Source organism: Solenopsis invicta, chromosome 3 (assembly GCF_016802725.1).
Source record: "Solenopsis invicta isolate M01_SB chromosome 3, UNIL_Sinv_3.0, whole genome shotgun sequence".
Lineage (NCBI taxonomy): Eukaryota > Metazoa > Arthropoda > Insecta > Hymenoptera > Formicidae > Solenopsis > Solenopsis invicta.
Genome location: NC_052666.1, coordinates 31,401,404 through 31,421,969, shown reverse-complemented (window position 1 = coordinate 31,421,969; position 20,566 = coordinate 31,401,404). Strand labels below are relative to the sequence as shown.

General features: G+C 33.4%; 1 protein-coding gene across 15 annotated transcripts in view; it reads left to right on the top strand.

Annotated features, from left to right (window-relative positions):
• Positions 1 to 20,566, top strand: part of LOC120356820 (dipeptidyl aminopeptidase-like protein 6) — a 528,524-nt gene that overhangs the window by 357,596 nt on the left and 150,362 nt on the right. For all 15 annotated transcript variants that reach the window (XM_039447189.1, XM_039447190.1, XM_039447202.1 and 12 more), the window contains one exon: positions 18,218 to 18,270. In XM_039447189.1, coding sequence (XP_039303123.1) covers positions 18,218 to 18,270 — 53 coding nt within the window. The remainder of the gene's footprint in view (positions 1 to 18,217; positions 18,271 to 20,566) is intronic.

Below are 20,566 nucleotides of genomic sequence, written 5' to 3'. Positions count from 1 at the left end.
CGCAAATAATCATTTGGAGTGATTTTTACACTCATGTTAAAAGTCATTGTTATTAACTATTATGTTATTGATTGTTCTATAAATTATTAATGCCTGAGGATCTTTTATACATACATATGTATATATTCAATTGATATTTTTTGAAAGAAGTAAAAAGAAAATATTGAATAAAAGGAAAAAGCACATTAACCTGTCACAGCGCATCATAATATGATACATTTTTTTATCCTCTTTTGTCAATTATTTATTATATAGTATTTATCTAGATTTAATATTATTTATCTTTTTGTTGTTTTCAACTATCTAAAGGAAAATTCGACTATCTTGTCTCTCTAAAGTGGCCATTTGTTCAATATTGTTGACGCATTTATTGTATTAAATAAATTAATACCCAAAAATGCTTTTTAACATTAAATACACTTGTACGTGAATTATTCTTGTTAACACTTTATTTTTTTTAAATAAAGTAGACAACCAAATGTGATTTTTTGCAGATTTTTTTGAAGGTTTAATTTTCACTCCTTTATAACATAAAGTTGAAGAGTGTAAGTTTCTACGAATAAATGCAATTATAATTTTAAAAATTTATGCATTTTGAATTTATGTACAAAGGTTTTCGGGCTACTAATTTTAATTACTAATATTTTATTAAATATTTTAATAAAATTTTATGTTTAAAATGGCGTGTCTAATTTTCAAGTATTTTTCTGCCACATTAAATCCGTCATTTTGAATCTTAGACATCTGACAGCAAATTTGAATTCAGTGATCCCGAAAATCTGTAATAGTACGCATGGTATGAAGATCCGCCTTCTCTACGAATTGCGATTGAAAAAGTTAAGCAGCTTATTACAACAGTATTTTTAAAACATGAAGAAGTCAGTTAATAAAACATTTTTTATGACGGATTTTTGTTAGTAATTAGGCTTTTTCATGGCGGATTTTTGTTAATAATTAGGTTTGATTGTACACTTAATGGATCGTAAAGAATAGTTATTAAAAAACGAAACGTAACATCTATTTTATAACAATTCAAAATGAAGTTAAGTCGCTATAGTTACTTACATTGTTTCCATTTATGCAGAATTATTCCAATATTTATTTTTACTGTATTTTTTTATAACATTAAGAATATAAAAATATAAAAATTATATGAAGTATTTTCAATAAAAATACAAATAAAGAAACTTTTTGTGTTATATAATCACAATGATACTAATAGCTTATAATGTTTTTTACTCTTACCAGACCTCATTTAAAGTTATACTATTATTTCGAATTTTGCAATATAAACTTTTATCATACATGATTGGCTTTATAACATGAACGATTATTCGAGATGTTTTTTACATCCCAACTAGTTTCAACAGATCGATACTGTGAATATATGAGTCATAACTCTTGTTTCTATTGTATAAATTGGATCTCAGGATCTTTGAATGAAAAGTAGATATTTTGGCTAGTCAATAAAAAATTTTGTGACGTGAATTCTATTTTTCCGACGGTGAAGTATAAAAAATACCCCAGATGATCTTAAATCAACGCTGACCATTTTTGTACTCAATAGTACAATACTCTTTAAAAATAGATTCTTTTGAATGAATAAAAATTATGAAAAATGTAATTTGCATTAAAGAACTTTTATTTCTTTGAGCAAAAAAAAATAATTGATCAATGTTTCGTATAAATTGAAAATTACCAGAAAATTTATTTTCCATTGTGTATTTTCTCGAATGCCAGAAAAAAGGGGCTCGTTAACAGATGATTTTAAAAAGGATGCATTTTCATGCTCGTTAAAATGCGCTCGTCACCAGTTTCTGCAGGATAACCGCTTGGATTCGTTATCGATGAATTATAACGACGTCTATAAAGCCGCGCGCGCGTTTGCAGATCGGAAAAATTGTGATCACGGTGGGATGCATTTGACCGATAACGCTGGGGGATATTAACCAATAAAGGGCCGTGTATGCCGATTAGAGCGCAATCGGTGCATGTGCATCGAGCGCGCTTCTTGATTTACATTATGTAGTTCTGTAGCGGCGTGGCGTGTCCACAGTCGAAATTTCCGATAGTCGCAGGAAATCGTGTCGGGCTCGGTAAGTGCCTCTACTATCGGATGTATCGGTGCCTCCGTGCCCTCTCATGCATTCTCGGTGCACGCAGTGGCGGCGGCCGTGAGAAGTGCATTAGAATCAATTCCTAATGCAACGAATTGAAGAGGCTTCGCTGCGGCGCGGCGCGGCGGTCCACTCGCGCGAATTGACCATGTGTATGAAACCAGACACGATTTTTCCGGTGGTTCCACGCGACGCGCTCGTACCATTCTTTTAGTACGAATGAGAAAATGGAGGATGTTTTTCGCTAATTAGCCCGAGGATGAATGGCTCCGGCGTGCGCAAAATTTATACATATTGCTATCTGAATTGGAGACTACGTGGAAATTTTACAAAAAGCGGTATGGCCTTATTGATAAAAAAAACAATTAATGTCGAACAAAGATTGATTCTACTGTAATATCATAATTTAGGGATTTTTATTTGTGAGATTTTACTCTACATCATGCAGAAAGCTGTACCTATGTGTAAAGGTAATCAGATCTGAATGCTGAAAATATTGATTTACATAAAAATACATAAAATGAGTTGAGAAATTTTCAATTATTTCAACGCGATAAATTTGACCCACTTTTCATTTTCAGCTTTATTAATTGCTTTACGGCAGTGTAATTAATATTCTGCGCTGACGAAAAATTGCCAACGTTTATTTGTTACGTCCAACTTTTCATCAAATGTCTGTTAATAACTTGTGCAAATGTTGTCTATTTAGAATCCCCTTTTTTTTATAACTCGTAATACATTTTAATAATATGAAAAACGTCAATGCGCATATCAGCAGCTCTCGTGATGAAAAGTTTGATATATTAAACCTAAATTTCAATATTTTGACTGACCATCCGTTCGTAATAAAAGATTGTATTGAGAGAATGGATATGACGAGCATACATCAAATTTACATTTGATTCGGGAATTATATAACGCGGTTATACGCATGCAGCTCTTTCACAAAGATCTTAACTGCTCTAACTGCGTGCCAAACTGATTAAATGATAATTTTAACCACGTTTCCCAACAGAGTGCCTTCCACTCTGTCGCACAAATCCGCGGATCGCTGCACATTGCAACGTATATCGCTAGTTTCTCTTACCAAAATTTATTAGGGATTTCGCTCTAGCTAAATTGCAGGAAACTAAACCCGCTACTCTTCGTTAATTGTATACAGTTATTGAAATTATTTTAATTATAGGGGAGAGTGGAGTAAATCGGATCTATATTTGCTGTTTTTGCTCTGTATAAGACTCAAATAAAGTTTGATTGTAAAACTAAGGTGCCACGGCCGTTGGAAGGATAATTTAATTCCCTTCATTTTTGCTTTAGACCATTCTAATGTATTACTCACCTGTGTTGAACTATAATGGAAGATATGAAAACGTTTTTTCCAGTCCGATTTGGAACCAGTGGTTCCATTATAAATGGCACGCAAATCTGCTTAACCGTATTCATTTAAATTAAAAAGATCTTATTTGGAACACTGTCCGATTTAGCCCACTCTCTCCTGTATTAAACAGAAAAAACTAAGAAAGTCAGTATAAGTTTACAACGGATCTTGGTGCCTAATAATAATTTTTGTGTGAATTTTTACGATCTCCAGGTCACGTGAACCACTTATTTGTCGGTCTTGAAACGCCAGTAAAGAATTTATTGCGAAAAAAAACGACCAGGATTCGAACTTGGATTCGCCTACATTCCGTGTGGGAATTTCAGCTAAGGCGTTATTTTTTGCAGTAAATTCTTTACGGCTTTTAAGACGCTCATGAGCATCAGAATTATTAACTCACTCGTGAATTTGTGATATTACGTATTTCGACTTCGGTTAAGGACTATGTTTCAAGGCCGACGACTATATGGTGCGCAATTCACATAAGCTGGAAATTGTAAAAATTCAATCAAAAATTATTAGGCACTAACAATAAGATCCGCTGTAATACTAATATTGGCCCTTTTATCTTTATGTTCGATATTTTCATCAATCTTCATCTTATTGTTACTAATATATTAAATTTATAATATATTTAATATATTAAATTTAATGCTTTTATAATCATATTTATTTGAGATCTGCCAATTTTTACGATATTACAAGAATCTCGCGTATATAGGAGAAAATTACTGCTGAATGCACACCGGTCGCCTAAATATATCATCAATATTTTATATTTTTACTTAATAAATACATATAAGCAATATTTTATGAAAAAATATGAAACAAATAGGACAAAAATATGAAATGAATGGGAAATAGAAGTAATAGAAGGCAACATTCATTTACACGCACATATGTTTAATACTTTTTATTTTGTGCATGCTAACAACATTTTAGAAAACTCATTGTCATCTGATGTTAATTTTTGATCAAATTATACAACTGATCATAATGTAATAGCAATTTTGTATTAAGTTATTAAGTTATTATATTTTTATAAAGAATGATTTATTGTAAAATATTTTATACTTATACATTTATTTTACACATATATTTGCAATTATTGTATAGATTAAATTGATGTTTTTATAAAATTTATCAAGTTTCCTAAATCATATTACTACGAATATTACAACATAAATAATATCATATAACATTTTCAATAATATAAATAGTATTTTGACACTGATTTTTTATATTTTTAATTACTTTAATTTATAAATTTAATATTTTCGAAGGTCATACGATTTAAACGATCAATTGCATCATACTTTCAAATCATACTTTTTGCAGTATGTTATAAAAATAATAAATAAATTCGTTATTGCTAAAAAATTAAACGCACACACACACACACACACACACACACACACACGCACACGCACACGCACACGCACACGCACACGCACACGCACACGCACACGCACACGCACACGCACACGCACACACACACACACGACACACACACACACTTATAAGTGATACGTATGCAGGAGCTTTTCCCTGATAAAATCCTCGATTTTTCACACGGTCGATTGAAGTAGCTGCGGTTAATAATAAGCTGAACAAAAAGGCGCTTATCGCAAAGTACTCGGAACGTGAATACACGCCGGTATGCAGTACTATCCGTAGTGTGCATCTCAGCGGAATCGGGGGCGAACGCTTTCGCATCAGCGTCGCACACCCTCGCTCGTGCCCGTTCGTCCGCGAAGGAACCGCTTTTCCGCACCGATAAAGGCGAACCGTTGAGATTTTTCCTGTTGCCGCGAGGACATCATTCGATGCTCCGTAGCGGGTCGCAATGGATAAAGTCGATCCTGATCAGGCGCTCTACTTGCGCACGCTCTCGCCGTCTATCGCGCGCGACGCATTTGGTTTGTGTTATGTTTTCTTGATTTTGCAAGAGCGAATCGACATCGCTCGAGTAGGTGTTCATCGTTCTCTCGATTCAAATCCTGCATTCTTTTCGCGCGATGCGCCATTTGCCGATGCGCCATTTGCCACGTTAACGTAATGCGATGTTAGAGAGGTGGGATAAACATCGGCGATGCTATTAAGAAGCGAGCGGTACCATTAAGAGACATTATCTTCGGCCCGAGTGTTGCAATCTTTCTTCTAAAATAGAAAAAAATTGAAATTTGCTTGCAATCGATAGAATCCGTATTACACTCTACAATATTTGTAAGTATCTTAATTCTTTATATTGTCGCACCTCATACAATTGTCAAAATTAAACATCAGTTTCATTAACACAAAAGAATAGTTTTTCTGAAGTACGTATCAAAAAATTTAGTTAGTTGCGGATCTGAAAATAATTTTGTTGGATCATCAAAATAATTTCGTAGGATGCTTAAATATGATGAGCGATGCTGTACAAATTTTTGACATTTTTGCAACCATGCAGAAAAAGGACAGCGTTAAGTAATTTTAAATTAAAATTGATATATTCTATTTAACAATTATTTACAATTATATACAATAAGTAAAATATTGCATTCTTGCTTAAATATAAAACAATGATAATTTTGTATACTTATATATTATTTAATTCTTTTTAAAGAATTTAATAATTTCAAATTTCAACGAATTATATTTTTACTTTAATATTTTAAATCATTTAAAGAGCACAATACGAATGTTTTGATAATGATAGTATTAAAAAACTTTTAATTTGATTAAAAACATTTTTATTTAAAAATATTGCTATTTGAAAATGTAGTTTTCTATCAGATATTTGTTCCTCTCAGCTCATGAAAATCATTATTGAATAATAAAAATGTTTTTCTTCATAAAATAATAGGTATATTATAAAATTTTTCAAATATTTAGCATTTCGAAAATAAGGATATTTTCAAATCGAAAATGTTCTTTCTTTCTGTGCAGCTTCAAAATCATATATAGTCCTTTATTTATGGTTTAACAAGATTATTTTTCAAATTATAGTTAAATTTTTAGATACTTTAACAAAACTATTTTTTTCGTGAAATCACTTGAATTCTTGTTATTATTATATTTAAATTTAATAAGTTAAGATGTAATATAGAACATCAAACAATTGAGATCCTGTCGCGAGTTACGAAGTTTTATGATAATGCGCTGTATGATAATGTGCGCTCGGCTGAGACTTTTTCCGATATCAAATATGGGTTTTTTGAACTTTCAGACTTATAGCTGCGATTGCATCTCACGTTTAATTCGAGGTTTTATATGCGCGTTAAGACAGATAAGTCACTGCGATTTTTATGTCTTAATGACTGTAGCGCGTAATTAATTAATTCACTCATTGCTCTTAAGTCCGCCTCGTAGTCGGCAATGAATTATTTCATTTGTCGCGATTTATGCAAATTACGCTAATCCTGGCTATAGTGACTGAATGGCGTACAGAAAATCCACGTGAATTATTCTTATTGCACTTTTCGAGATTTGACTTCTTCAAACTGACTCGGCGAGTGCGGATTAAACCAGAATTAACGACTTAAAAATCGCGGCAACTGCATAAATCTCGTATTTTTATTTTGTAAAAGCGTACAAATGTAAAAAACGTATTATTATTATTCATGCGCAGGTTACACATCTCTATAATTTAAATTTTTATTGTTTTTTTAATTTTTAATGTCGCGCTTAATTCGTGTCTCGTTTAATAGCAATTTTAAGAATTATCTCTGAAATTGAAACGCATACACAGCTGGACAGGTTGCGGTTACACAGATACATAATGTCGACAGTGCTATGGATTAAATTGTACAGCAATTTGTCCAAAATCAATATTTGATTCGCTATCAGGTCGACGTTTGACGAAATTCTTGTAAGCCCCTCCTTCCCTCTCTCTCTCTCTCTCTGTTTCTCTTCGTCAATGATCTATCAATTATTACCGTTCAATATAGACTCGCGGTGATGATACAATATCTGATTCCGAGCGGAACTGATCTGATTCGGTGCGTGACCGGCTTTAACGGAACGAAATACACATTTGGTACGAACAAGTTCGATTCGGAAGTCGGTTCACATAGCGGACGAGGGTCGGTGAGAGAGAGACTCTTCCGAATAAATCGCTCGTTTTCGGATAAGGCGAATCACCGGGGCGAAAATCGAAACGTGACCCTCCCTCTCCCCCCTTGCCCCCGCGTCTGTATCGCGAGAGTGCTTCATTCGCTCCCGGTTTTCTAGGACGACGGACAGCCATTCGAGGAGAAATGGCAGGCATAAATATTCGCCTGAGATTGCAACCTGAACTCCGACGGTGAAATTCAAATCTAAAATCATTTCGTCGCGATCACGCGTAGTTTCAATTTTTGTATGACAATTTTTATATGACAATTTCTCACTTCCGTTATGTAAATCGACAAACATGAATTGCGTTTCTTATTTTCTTCTACTACTTTTAATAATAACAAGGTGAATTGAAATTCTAGATTCTACTTAGTGTTTTAAAATAAATAATAAATTTATTTTTAAAAAGTGTACAAGTACTAGTTTGTAACTAGTACAGAAGCAACTTGGTAACTTAGTTTTTTTTCTTTCTTGTCTTTTTAACTGTTGTTCGATTTATTATTTAACGATGTTAGCTTTACTTTTTAAAGATTTCTTTTTTTTTCATAGAAGATTAAACTTTATCACGAAAAAGAAGAATGCTACAGTAAGAAAAAAAATTGTTTACTTACACGAATAATTTACGTTTTCAAGTTTTAGTTTTCAACAAGCTTTTAACGATTTGTTTAATCTATGTTAATATGCGCCGAACAATAATCCGCAGAAATGCCGAGGCGAAACATTTCGTGCGTGATGTTTGTTCTGAAGCAATTCAGACATCCACGTTTCGAAATTTTGCTTGAAAAACGACTAATGGAATCTGTATGACGTCAGAAGTTATTCAGAGTGCCATTAAAATTTGTACCTCGCATGTGTGCGCGGGATCGGCCATTTCATCCGTTTGCGTATTTAAGCGATATAAAATTGAGAAAGTTAACATACGTTTTTATTCTTCTGGGAAATTAACTCGCGTGAGTTATACGTCAAAAATTGCTGCGAAAAACCACCGACCGAACCGTACAGCGGCCTTCTCGTTTTCAAAAGTTTCCTAATTAGCATCTGTCCGTTTAATTGACCGCTAACGCGGGAGACGCTTTTAGTTTTTGGTGACATTAGCGATTTTGTGTTTCAAGATACGGATGATGGTCGCCGTCGTATTGGATCGTGGCCAGCTAACCGAACGCGTGTGGTTCGCCTCTGGGAAATTAAGTGCGCGAGCGGAAAAATGTAACGAAACCAACAACAATCGCAAGGTGCATTACCGAAGCGCGATATTTTTGTATTTGCTATTGACATCCAGGAGTTTTTTTTTGCAAGCACTGGCTACCGCGGCGTTCTATTCTTTTGTTCGTCGTCAAATAAATAATTTATCAAATATTGCATTTTAAAATACCAAAGAATACTGAAGGATGGAAGAATTCTTTTAAATAATTTACTAGGTATTATTATTTATTTGCGTTGTTACAACCCACCGTTGTATGTATGTTATACAAACTGCGTTGCCAATGTGATTATATAAATTTATTTGATTTCGTATTATAGCAGTTCACTATTTGTTACTAATTATTCCTCGACATAAATAGCTCAGGCAATTATCCGTCAGGTGTAATTCCGTTACATAAATTGATGCAACGCAGCGAAAAGCGCATAAGCATCGCTGTCGATAGGAAACTCGATGTTTCCAGATGGTCACTCATTCTAACACAAATTACGATCAAAGCTGCTTAACTTCGGGCCATCAAGCGGACCGTTGTGTTTGTCGTAATACAGTTACGATGTTATCGGCAATAATATTTAGGTTGAATTACCGCAGCTTGAATGCTTCAAGAGAATATACTGAAAAAGCAATTTGGTAGTAGCTATCAAATGTTGAGGAAAATAATGACCAATTAGGTCAATTTAGAATAGGCGATAATTACCTTTAAGCCGTAAAAAATTTAATTGTATTATAGTTAATTATTCTCTTTATATTTGATTGTGATAAGTCAATTTCTTACAGTTTACTATCTGTTAGGTGTATAACTAAATTCACGCTGTTATTCATCAAAACTCTTTTATTCTCTCACTTCACAACTCACTCCAAGGTTTTCTGCAAGCTCTTTTGTATTTGTGCTGAGTTTTGATCTAAAAGTGCTTGCAATTCCTTGTCTTTGAATGTCTCAGCTTATTCAGAGAGTGCGGTCGATCGTTCACGTCGATGTCTCCACACTTAAATTTTGCAATTTCAGCACGTTCTTTCTGCTACAATACGTCGCGTCACCATACGTTTCACAAATAATTTTAGTTTAGTAGCGGTTTTATCGCGATGAAAACAGTAAAGTCTGCAATTACGAATATACATTTTGACATTTATTTTTTATTGAACTGAAAATATAATTAATTGTTAATCAATAAACTGCCATGTTGTTGTTGGTATACATGTTAGCCAACTTTAACATAATTAGCCTTAAAAGTCCTTCTACGCTGCTAGCAGCGTCATCGAAAGTGAACGATGGGAATTTAATTATATATATGCCTAATAGATTGATCCTTAAATTATTTATTAAATATTAACAACCGGTTGGTTATATGATTATGTGTACTTACTAAATATTTTGAAAAATAAAATGATTTTTTATTCTATTAATCGGATATTTAATTTACATTATTACACTCAACGTTTGATAGTTATTGCTTTTTTTTAATATTTTCGATATTTTTAATTAATTAAATGCACTTATACACATTACCTAATTGGAGAAAAATTTCTAAGAGAAAATATGTTGATCAAAATCGAGCAGTTTACTTCATAGGTTTTCACTTCTTGACTAATAAAATATTAAATTAAAAGTATAGCGCAAGGGAATTTGAGAAGAGTCAGAGGACCGCGTTAATCGTTAGAATTTTTCGTCAAAATCACACAAGCCTTTTTTTTTCTTCTCTTCTTTTTTTCTTTGTAGGGAAGTGAAAAGTGAGGCTATGAAAAACTGTCTAGTCAGCGACGTGCAAAATAAACTTCCCTGCGGAGATTACGAACGTACGTACGCACGCACGCTCGCTCGCTCACTCGTACGTGTTTGCGCATATCCGCACAAACAATGCCGCCCTTCTCGCAGCTATTCTTGCCTATCCATGCTTGAATCGCGCGAATCGAAGCGAGCGCCGGTGCTCTTCCGCTAGAACGGTACGCGTGTCCCGCGGCGCAGCAGGAATTAATTCCGCGTTAGGAATTACTTCTACGAGCACGGGAAAACTCCTGTAATCCGTATGCAAGAAACATTAAATCCTGCTTCAAACACTTTCCGCCTCTTGTATTCCCGCCGGTGCCGTACATCCGCGAAATAGCGGCATTCTCAATTTTATGTAACGATACAAATGCCGAGCTAACCGCTGAAAATGAAGCAATCGCTCGCCAAAGCAATCGCGCGAGTATCTTTAATTTTCAACTTCACTCGGCTAGAGAATTCCGCGAACTTTTGTTAGCTCTAATAATTGTACTGTACTGCTTGGAAAATATTTGCGTCTTGTTCACCGAGAGAAAAGTATTCTGTATTTGTGACTAAACTGAACGGTTTTCTATAAAGACTAAACAAGTTCCAAAAATTGAATTTTTAAAAAACATAAAAAAACAACATTTTATGTTCAAATCAGTGTACAAATATGTGATTTTTCTTCGGACATGTAATAAGTATAAGAATAAAGTTGTAGGCTTTAATTAAAATTCTGAGACGATTCTGGAGGACTCATTTGAAAAAAATAAATAAATAAAATTTCTGAACTTGTTGAACTAATGTTAAATTATACCATCTCTGTGAAATCATTTCCAATGATTTTGATCAAGTAAAAATGTATTAATTAGGGACGAAAAAAAACGTAATTGATTAATGAATTATTAAACTGTTCTCTCGTATAATCTTAATTTCGGTATTTTACGTTGAAAAGCGAAAGCAACAAAATCAATGAACTTCTGAACTGTTGGAATTGTAAATTTTCATTATTTCGCTACTCTGTTTCGCATGCGTGCATATTTATAACATGATATGTATGAAGTGGGAAGGAAAAAAATATCGATTATATATGAGGTCCATCGCGTTCTTGCCGCGTATTAACATTCATAAATTTTAATATGATTGGAGTATCCGATGGCCTGTTCGAACCGCGGCATTGCATAACGAACTGAAATTCTCTCCAAAAGTTTTCTGCAAAAACGTTTAAAAAAATATATATCAGCCATCCATCTATAGTATCTATACCATCCCACATTTCAATCGCATCAACAATAGCGGAGGGGTGTGGCTCGTCATTTTTCGATTCATAACGCGAACTTTGATTAATTAATTTCTAACACGATTTTCAACGGAATTCATTTTTCATTTTCCTATCGCGCAGCTTAATTTGCCGGCATACGAACGATGTGTTATAAAAAATACTGACGCAGCGGCTCTCTACAGTGGTGGAATGTAAATGTAACATGGAAAGAGCTTTTGGATGTAAAATCTTTCAAAAATAATGCAATACTTACGCTAGTGATAAATCTTACGACTTAATTATTATAACCATTACCGAATGAAACTTTGAAATTCTAGGTCGCAATTTGTCATAATATTCCGATGTAAGGTTGCATGATTTTTGTATAAAGAATGTATAAAGTAATCTTTTTTTTAACTCTTATATAGACTTTTCTGCTGCAATATATCATTCGTTGCTTCGACGAGTTATCGAGGGACAGTTTAGAAAATGAATGGGTCTTTACTCGATCGTAATCTTTACGATGTAGCAACAAGTTGGTAGTATATCCTAGACAAATCCCAATTTACTGTCACTCTTCAAAAGTCCTTCCACTCCTTATGGAAGCATTCATCTTGTTTACAATCGTTAAAATCGATTACTCAGTTGCGCTATTTGTAAATTTTCCAATTTTATTGCAAATTAATAAAATTATCGAAACTTTTTACAAATTTTTTCCATAGATTATAATTAGTTTTATTTTATTTAAACAGGAATATAAAAAAGTACTACAAAATTTGGAAGAAAGCAAAAATTTGAATGAATAACTTTGCAAAAAGACTTTGCAAAAAAACTTTGCTGTTTTGTTTATCTATTAAAAGAAATGTTGCTAAATGCGTACTGGTCTCCTAAAGCGTACCTATTATATTTTACATTTTTACTTCATACAAGCAACACTTTTGTTAGTGACAAAAATAAAAAGTGAATAAGAAATAAGTAATATTGACAAAACTTTAACAAATTTTATTTTGTTTTGTGTATCAATATTTTACAAAATTAAGTATATTTGATGGAGATTTTTCATTAACTTATATAACTGATAATAATATAATTATGTAATTATATTTTAAATTATTATATTTTCATAAAAGAAGGTTATTATAGAATATTTTACATCCATTGTATATACAAATTTACGATTATTATAAAAATTAAATTGTTATTCTTATAAACTCTATCAAGTTTCTTAATTCATACCACCACAAATTTTATTATAAAAAAATGATACAAATGTAAGATTGATAAGTAATAATAGTAAAACCAGTAACTACTATAGATAAAAATATGTCAATTACAAAAATTAATCCAGTTTTATTTCGGTGTTTTATCTTTTTATTATTGTTATTTATTAATTATTGAATATTTGAATTGCTTTATCGATGAATTATTAAATAAAAAAAATATATAAGTAAATTACTAATAAATACATAAATTAATTATTAATTATTGTATAAATAAATTATAAAATAAATTATTAATAAAATAAATATTAGTTAATAGTTTCTTATGATTTTAAATATTTTAATTCATTAATTTGATATTAGTATAGAATTAGTATACAATTTAAGAGACATACTACAGATACGCTTTAGTTGACCAGTTTTTTAAATCACACCTTTCGTAATATGTTACAGAAAATTTTGTAACGAATTAATTTGTTCTTACTGAAAGGTCTAATATGTAATAATAGATAACTGAGATATCGAGTTACAATTTCGAACTTTGATTCGCATGAAAAACAGCACCAAATGTAATATACATTAAAAAATATCTTTAGCGGCATGCAATGGGTAACTCTCCCCTTACAGTCACGATCTAAATTGTTGATTCAGAGCATATCCACAAGTCGTGCTTAACACATCGAGCGAGCCTGAAATTACGTGGCGGCGTATCGCATATTGCGCGCGAAGAAACAACGTGTTCGCACTTAGGAATATCAGAATATCGAGGGGCGGAGGGGGAGGAAAGGTTAATGCGAGAAGGAGGATGAGGGCGGTGCCCTCTCCGGCGGAGTGTTGAAGGCGGGAATAATGCGATGGAAACGAGCCCCGCGGCCCGATAGCGGACGCGGCCGCAACGCGTGAAAATGGCGTTGCACGACCCTTATCAGACGGTCCATGATTTATAGGCGCGTTGCGAAAGAGTTAATGGAGGCAAAATAGCGCGCGGCGAGCACCATGAATCCTTCCGTATCGCCGGGCACTGTCGATGGTCGGTCCGTTCGACGATCGGCACGGCGCGGCGCGACGCAGCGCGTTCGCTCTCTATCGCTCGCCCGGATCTCTCCGGGTTCCGAAATATTCTCGTGGGAATATCGCCACGACTGGATCGTTTCCAGCCGCAAGCACACACTTGTCGCAAGCACACGCTCGTATCAATTAACACATTAATGATTCGTTCTCAAGCATGTATCGCGAACGTTGGAGGTACATCGTTGAAGTAAAAACCTTACGTAATTAGGAGGAACATAAGTATTCTCTTAAGTATGTATCGCCATTAATTGGATGTGCACGTTGAAATATAAATTTATGTACCTTCAATTTTCGGTGATACGTGGTTAAGAGGGTTCCTCTAATTATCGCAAGTGTATAAGGCAATCTTGTTTTTTTTTTATTTACTGTGAAAAAAGAATTTGATGAAAAACTAAAATATTTAGTTCGATAGGTGCAACTAAATATTGAGTTGATTTAATCAAGTCTTGATTAAAAAATTTGAATGGTTGGCATGAATGAATTATATCTTTTTGTGCAACTAAATAATATTGAACCAACCCAATGTTTAGTTTTTAACGATTTTTTTTTCTCAATGTATATAATGTTAGTTCAATCATTTTAATGGTTTTTTTCCTTGTTTTTGTACCCGGTAACAAGATTTTTTGCAAACTTTTTTTAAATAAAAATGGATTGATTTCTTTATACATTATTTTATATATCTTCAATAATATGTCAATAAAATTTATCAATAAAAATTTTTCAATAAAAATTATCAGAAAACGTTAATTTGTTTAAAAGACAAAGTAATAAAGAAAGTTCTTTTAAAAATAAAAACACGATAGTATTACTCAAATTAATCCGAAATAAAAATTCAAATTACATTTTATTTATTAAAAGTATTAAAATGGTACAGAATAAATGTTAGATCTTACGAAAAAATTATAATTGATAAAATGTCGTTAGTTTAAAGTTAACATTGCGTATTTTCATCAAAAAGTCAGCTTTTGTTACAGCAAAAAGTTTTTAAAATTTGGCAATTTTAAAAGTTTATTTTTTACATTGACACATACTAAAAATGAAGGCCAAAGTAGAAGTCAATCGGTTCAATAGTTTTTGAGGTATTGTGCACGCAGATTTTGAAAATATAGTTTCGAGAAATAATTTAATATAATTACATTTTTAATAAAAAATTGTTGTAATTAAATTTGTATGAAAATTATATCTAAAAACTGTCAATTAATTAGCAGTTTATTTTGAAATCTTATTGTTTCAATATTTTCCTTAACCAATCATTTTACTGATGATCGTTCAACGATTAATGCATGATAAAGTCTGTATAAAAGTGAATTATAAAATAGATTTCGTAGATGGAAAATTACGTTTCTCACAAGGTACCTAGTAGATTATTGCAAAACTCGTTTTCCTGTCTTGTCTATTGTGTCATACAAATTCAATTGACGATAAGTTTCTGTAAAGGAACTTTTATGCGTTTAATTAACGATCGAACACGTACAAATTCAACATGAAAAGAAACAACTGGTTGATAAAATTAGTATCTAAGGTGTAAAAAAAACGCGTTCTGTTTGGAAACTTCACGAGTCACGATTTGCCGAACAATCGCGAAGTTTGACCATTAAACTTCTAAACGTGGTTTAGGGTCTCCGTCGGCGAATTTGCGCGCGCGCACGTTGATATTGGTTTCACTGTTTGCTGGTTAAACTTCAGATGCACGCTCAGTCGTTTATTGCATTTATTACTATGATTATTATTAGTGGCGGAGAGTATGCACGGAAAATAAAGGACGTGAAATACGGTCGAGTTAAACGACTTTCTAAAAGGCGAGCAAGCTCACAGTTATACAGTGCAGCTTCCGGAGTCCGCAAGCTCGACGTCTAATCGAATCATATTCGATAAAAGCGCACCGTCGGAATTTATTGAACCTTTCTTCTCTTTTAGCACGCTCTAACCGAATTTGGATTCAATACGCTATAATGACCAAAAAATGAAGAAAAAGAACGAGGGGCCTGTGCCACGTTTGCATAAGTTTGCATAAATCAAAGTTTGTCTCTAAATTGCCCTGGCAAATTTACGTTAATGGATTACAGATACGTGCAAGATATAAAATGTTTTTGAAATAAAATTTAAATTTTATTTAAATAAAATTTTTTAAAATCGAAAAATGTATATCTCTTGCTATTAATAACAATTTTTGCATTGCGACTTGAACACAATTGTACAAGCGCCGCGAAAATACAGCTCATGTCACAGCAAATTGTTTCACTGATTTAAAATTTATACCTACTGTTCAAGGATTTCGAGGCTCAACTAATAAGGTAGAAACGAATTATTGATATATTCATAATACTGATTTATTGAAACTTGCTAGAATTCGTACCAAGTGATTGTTTAATATAAAAGTTCAAATATGGTGACATTGTATATTATAAATTTCAAATAATAATATAGGTTTTTATAAGGTATGAATTAAAAAGTACAATTTATTAATATTCTTGTTTATGCAATATAAAAAAAGTTTATGTTATGTTCGTATAAATGTTTATTTTTATTGAAAAATACTTTATATAACTTTTATATTGTATTGTATTTATATAATTTAATAAACAAACAATGAAAACAAATCATTTTGTATAATTCTGCAGAAGCGAGCACAATAAAACGCTTTTGTACTACGGATTTTTAATGGGATTGTGTATTTAAAGAATAGTTATCGGAAAAAAAGTACGAAATATATAATATTCATTTTGTAACAATTTAAAACAACTAAGCCGCTATCATATAAATGACTTTATAGCGTGACTTACGATAGCGACTTACCCTTGTTTTAAATTGTTATAAAATGAACATTTATATTTATATTACATGTTTTATTTTTTCTCTAATAACTATACTTTATATACAATCCCACAAATAATATAAACTATAGAAATCTATACATATAATGTCTTTAAATATTTATAAATTTTGGAATAGTAATATAAAACATATAATTAGTATAACAATTAATTTTAACTAAGATGCAAAAATCACCCCACCTGATGATTTCCGCAATAAAGAAGGAAAGAGAATAATTACCCCATCTTTTTTATACGATCATTTAGATAGGCGGATTAAAAAGGGGAGATGCGCTACATAAATTAATCTGAAATTTACAACATGTTTATAGTATGTAACATATATAAATAAATAAATATATTTTTCGATAAATGGCGTTTTTATCTCTGTTATGTATTACTCTGTGCATACGTAACAATATTTGAATTTAAGGAGGTTAATAACTTATTTTTATTATGTTACACTCAGCCAGCGTGTTAATTTTGCCGCGTGTTAACCGTATTGCGCGACGTGCCGCGCTTATCACATTTATCCTATATGCTAATCTCATATATGCGTGCGTAAAGTACAAGCGGAGCCTGGAACTGTATTTTTATCAGCGCTGACTTTATTATATTTTTGCCGCTCTATCTGCGCCATGTGAATGACGCGAGTAACACGGGCGAAAAGTTTTTATAACCACCAACACATGGGCCGGGAAACCGTCGGGGAAACCCAGGGCAAAATGCGGTAACGAAATAGAATCCGGGTGGCATGTTATCGTATTTTATGTCACCCGTATTCTCGGCCGCACTCAGATGCCTTGCACGGAAGCGGATATTTTTAACGCCCGGGCCGCGGATTCAGAAGCAGGAATTTCCATCACTTGAATGTCATTGCCCTCGCAAACGTTTGATCGATTTCCTGCCTATCGGTTTATCGGTAACATACGGCGTGTCTCCAAAATCAATCATCGTACACATGTGTGGTGGTGGCAAAAATTGTTTTGAAGGCCTGAAAACTTGTCCTTTCGAAAAAGAATGGGCGAACTCTTACGGAAATACTCTAGTACGAAACGAAACGGTCGATTCTCTTAAAAATAGAGTAGATGGCGGAAAGAAAAGGTGACGAATAGTCGAATCGATACGTCTCAAGCTCTACGGGATATCTCGGAAATTAACGAAAAGTGAAGACGCAAACGCGCGTCTGCCTCGCGATATTGAAAGCGAAAAGATCGACTTTCGCGCGAAGTAACTTTATACGTTCACCCCTTTTATTAATTCCAATTCACTGACTTCAGCAAGTCGAATAAAATATCGCTCTTGTTTCTGTTTCAGCTGTATCGTCATACGTACCTGGCCCATTACAGGCTCGTGAACCTGGAAACTGGGTAAGTAAACGAGCCGTGTCTCGACGGCGTTTGCCACAATCATATCTCGAATTTATTTCACGATTTCAAGTTCGGATTTGCATTTTAATCTCGACCCCTCCCCGAGAAAGGCGAAGAGGGGAAAAGCCGCACCGCGCCGCGCCGCGCCGCGTGCAAATTACAAACTGCGCACGAATTTAATCCCGCGCCGTCTTACCGTCTCACCACCTTGCCCGCCTCCTCCGACTCCGTCTGAGAAACTTTCCCTCGCGGATTTGATCATTAACTCAGCATTTAGAAGCGGTTATATCGCGATTACCGGGCCCGTTGCGCCCCCGCGCTCCTCGACCGCTCGCCGACGATCTCGCTCTCCCTTCTCGCCCTCGATCCGCGCCGTGCCGGCGAGGAAAAATTTAAAGCTCACTTCCGCAGTCCGAACTTTATTCGCACGGTTGCACTTTTCGCGGTATCGAGGCGGTTGCTGGCCTTGCAAAGGCGGGACAAATCGTGCGCTATTCTTTCCTTAATTTTCCACCGTATTTTCTTCTTATGCTGAGAATTATGCTTCTTGAATTGTTTCGGATAAATATCTTAATAAATGAATACCCCGTGTTGGCGCGTTATCGTCAGTAAAGCATTAATTCCGATTCAAATATTAATTAGCTGTAGGGAAATTAATATCAATCTATTTGCACGCTATTTACTCTCCTGTTAAATTTAGTTGTCCACTTTGCTTGTCCATATTTGACTATGTATACATGTATTTGTTTATTTGTTAACTCGAGACGTATTCATATAAACATTAATATAATATAAACATTAATATAAATATTAATGTAAATATCAGTATAAATACTCTCTATTTGCTATTTATTTATAAAATAAATACGTAAATTCTCTGAATTTTCTGATATTTAATATACACTATAAATAAATAGAAATAAACACACGTGTGTTTTCTAAATATGTTTTAATCGATTTAAAATTGTTGATATTTGTAATTGAGACTTTTAATCTGGCACGATAATCGAAGATAAATTTGCGATGTTATCTTCATATCTTTATGGAGTGGAGGTCGACTCTCTCTATATCAGTCGAACTTCCTCCACAGTTTAAATCATTCGAGGAACTAGGTCGCCTGTAAAACTTGCAAAATTCCGAAGACCAATTTCTCACGATCGCGCGAAACCGCAAAGACTTTCTCGAGTTCCGCGGAAATAACGTCGTTCTTGTCGCGGATCCCTGTCGTTCGCACTCCGCCAAAGGAGCTGACGTACCTTGAGGTTCATCCACGCGGAACTACGAGACTTGCTCGTCTTGCTGCTCAGGGAGCGCGATTCCGCGAAATTTCGTCGCTGTGTGCGAGGTTGCCCACTATTCCAAAGAGCGGGTGATATTTGGACTCTACCTTTGCGCTTGAGATCATCCTCAAATAGTCTTGCAGATCAAACGTCAGTCCGTTTCTAAACGTGATTCGTAGACGTAAAAGCCACTCATCATCTTTGTACATAGAGCGGCTGTTTCACGATTTAACCGCGCAACCGCTGCAACGAACGGACACACATGGTTCTTCATCGTCAAGTTTGAGTTTCGTTGGCTTTCGTCAAAAGCCGAATTGTAAAATGAAAGCCATGGTTGTGAGTAAAAAATCAATTATAGATATTATAAATAATAAGTGTGAGAATATTATACTGATAAATCAGCGTATCATACAAATTGTGTTAACATGTACTGTCGAAGTACGAATAGTATTTTAGTATAATTAATTAGGAAAATATAATAGAGTAATTTCAAATTTTGTTTTAAATTTTGTAAAATTATGATACACATAACACAATTATGATATGTTGGAAAATTTGTGTGCTTTTGTGAAAAAATCTGCTGGTTAAAGTTTTTGTGTTAAGTATTATATAAATGAATATATTTATGTGTAAATTTAATACAAGTTTGCTGTGTTAACTGAACTTAACGGATGATATAAAATGTAGAATTGTGAAAGTGATTTAAAAAAATATTTATTAAATACGTGCAAATTGTGTTACTTTAACATATTTTTTAAAATTATTTTTATAATTTTATATCTGTTAAAATTTACAGAAAAAGAATTTTATGTTACACTATAACAGGAGTGGAGATAACTGTGACATACTTATTTACTATTCTTCTGTTAATTTCTTCATAAAAATTATGTTAATTGTACACACAAGTAACTTCAAATTACGATCAAGATTACATTTCTTTTTGTTGAAATATTAATGCAGTATTAATGTTATTATTTAACACACTTAGATTATGTTAAATTAACACAAAATTTTGA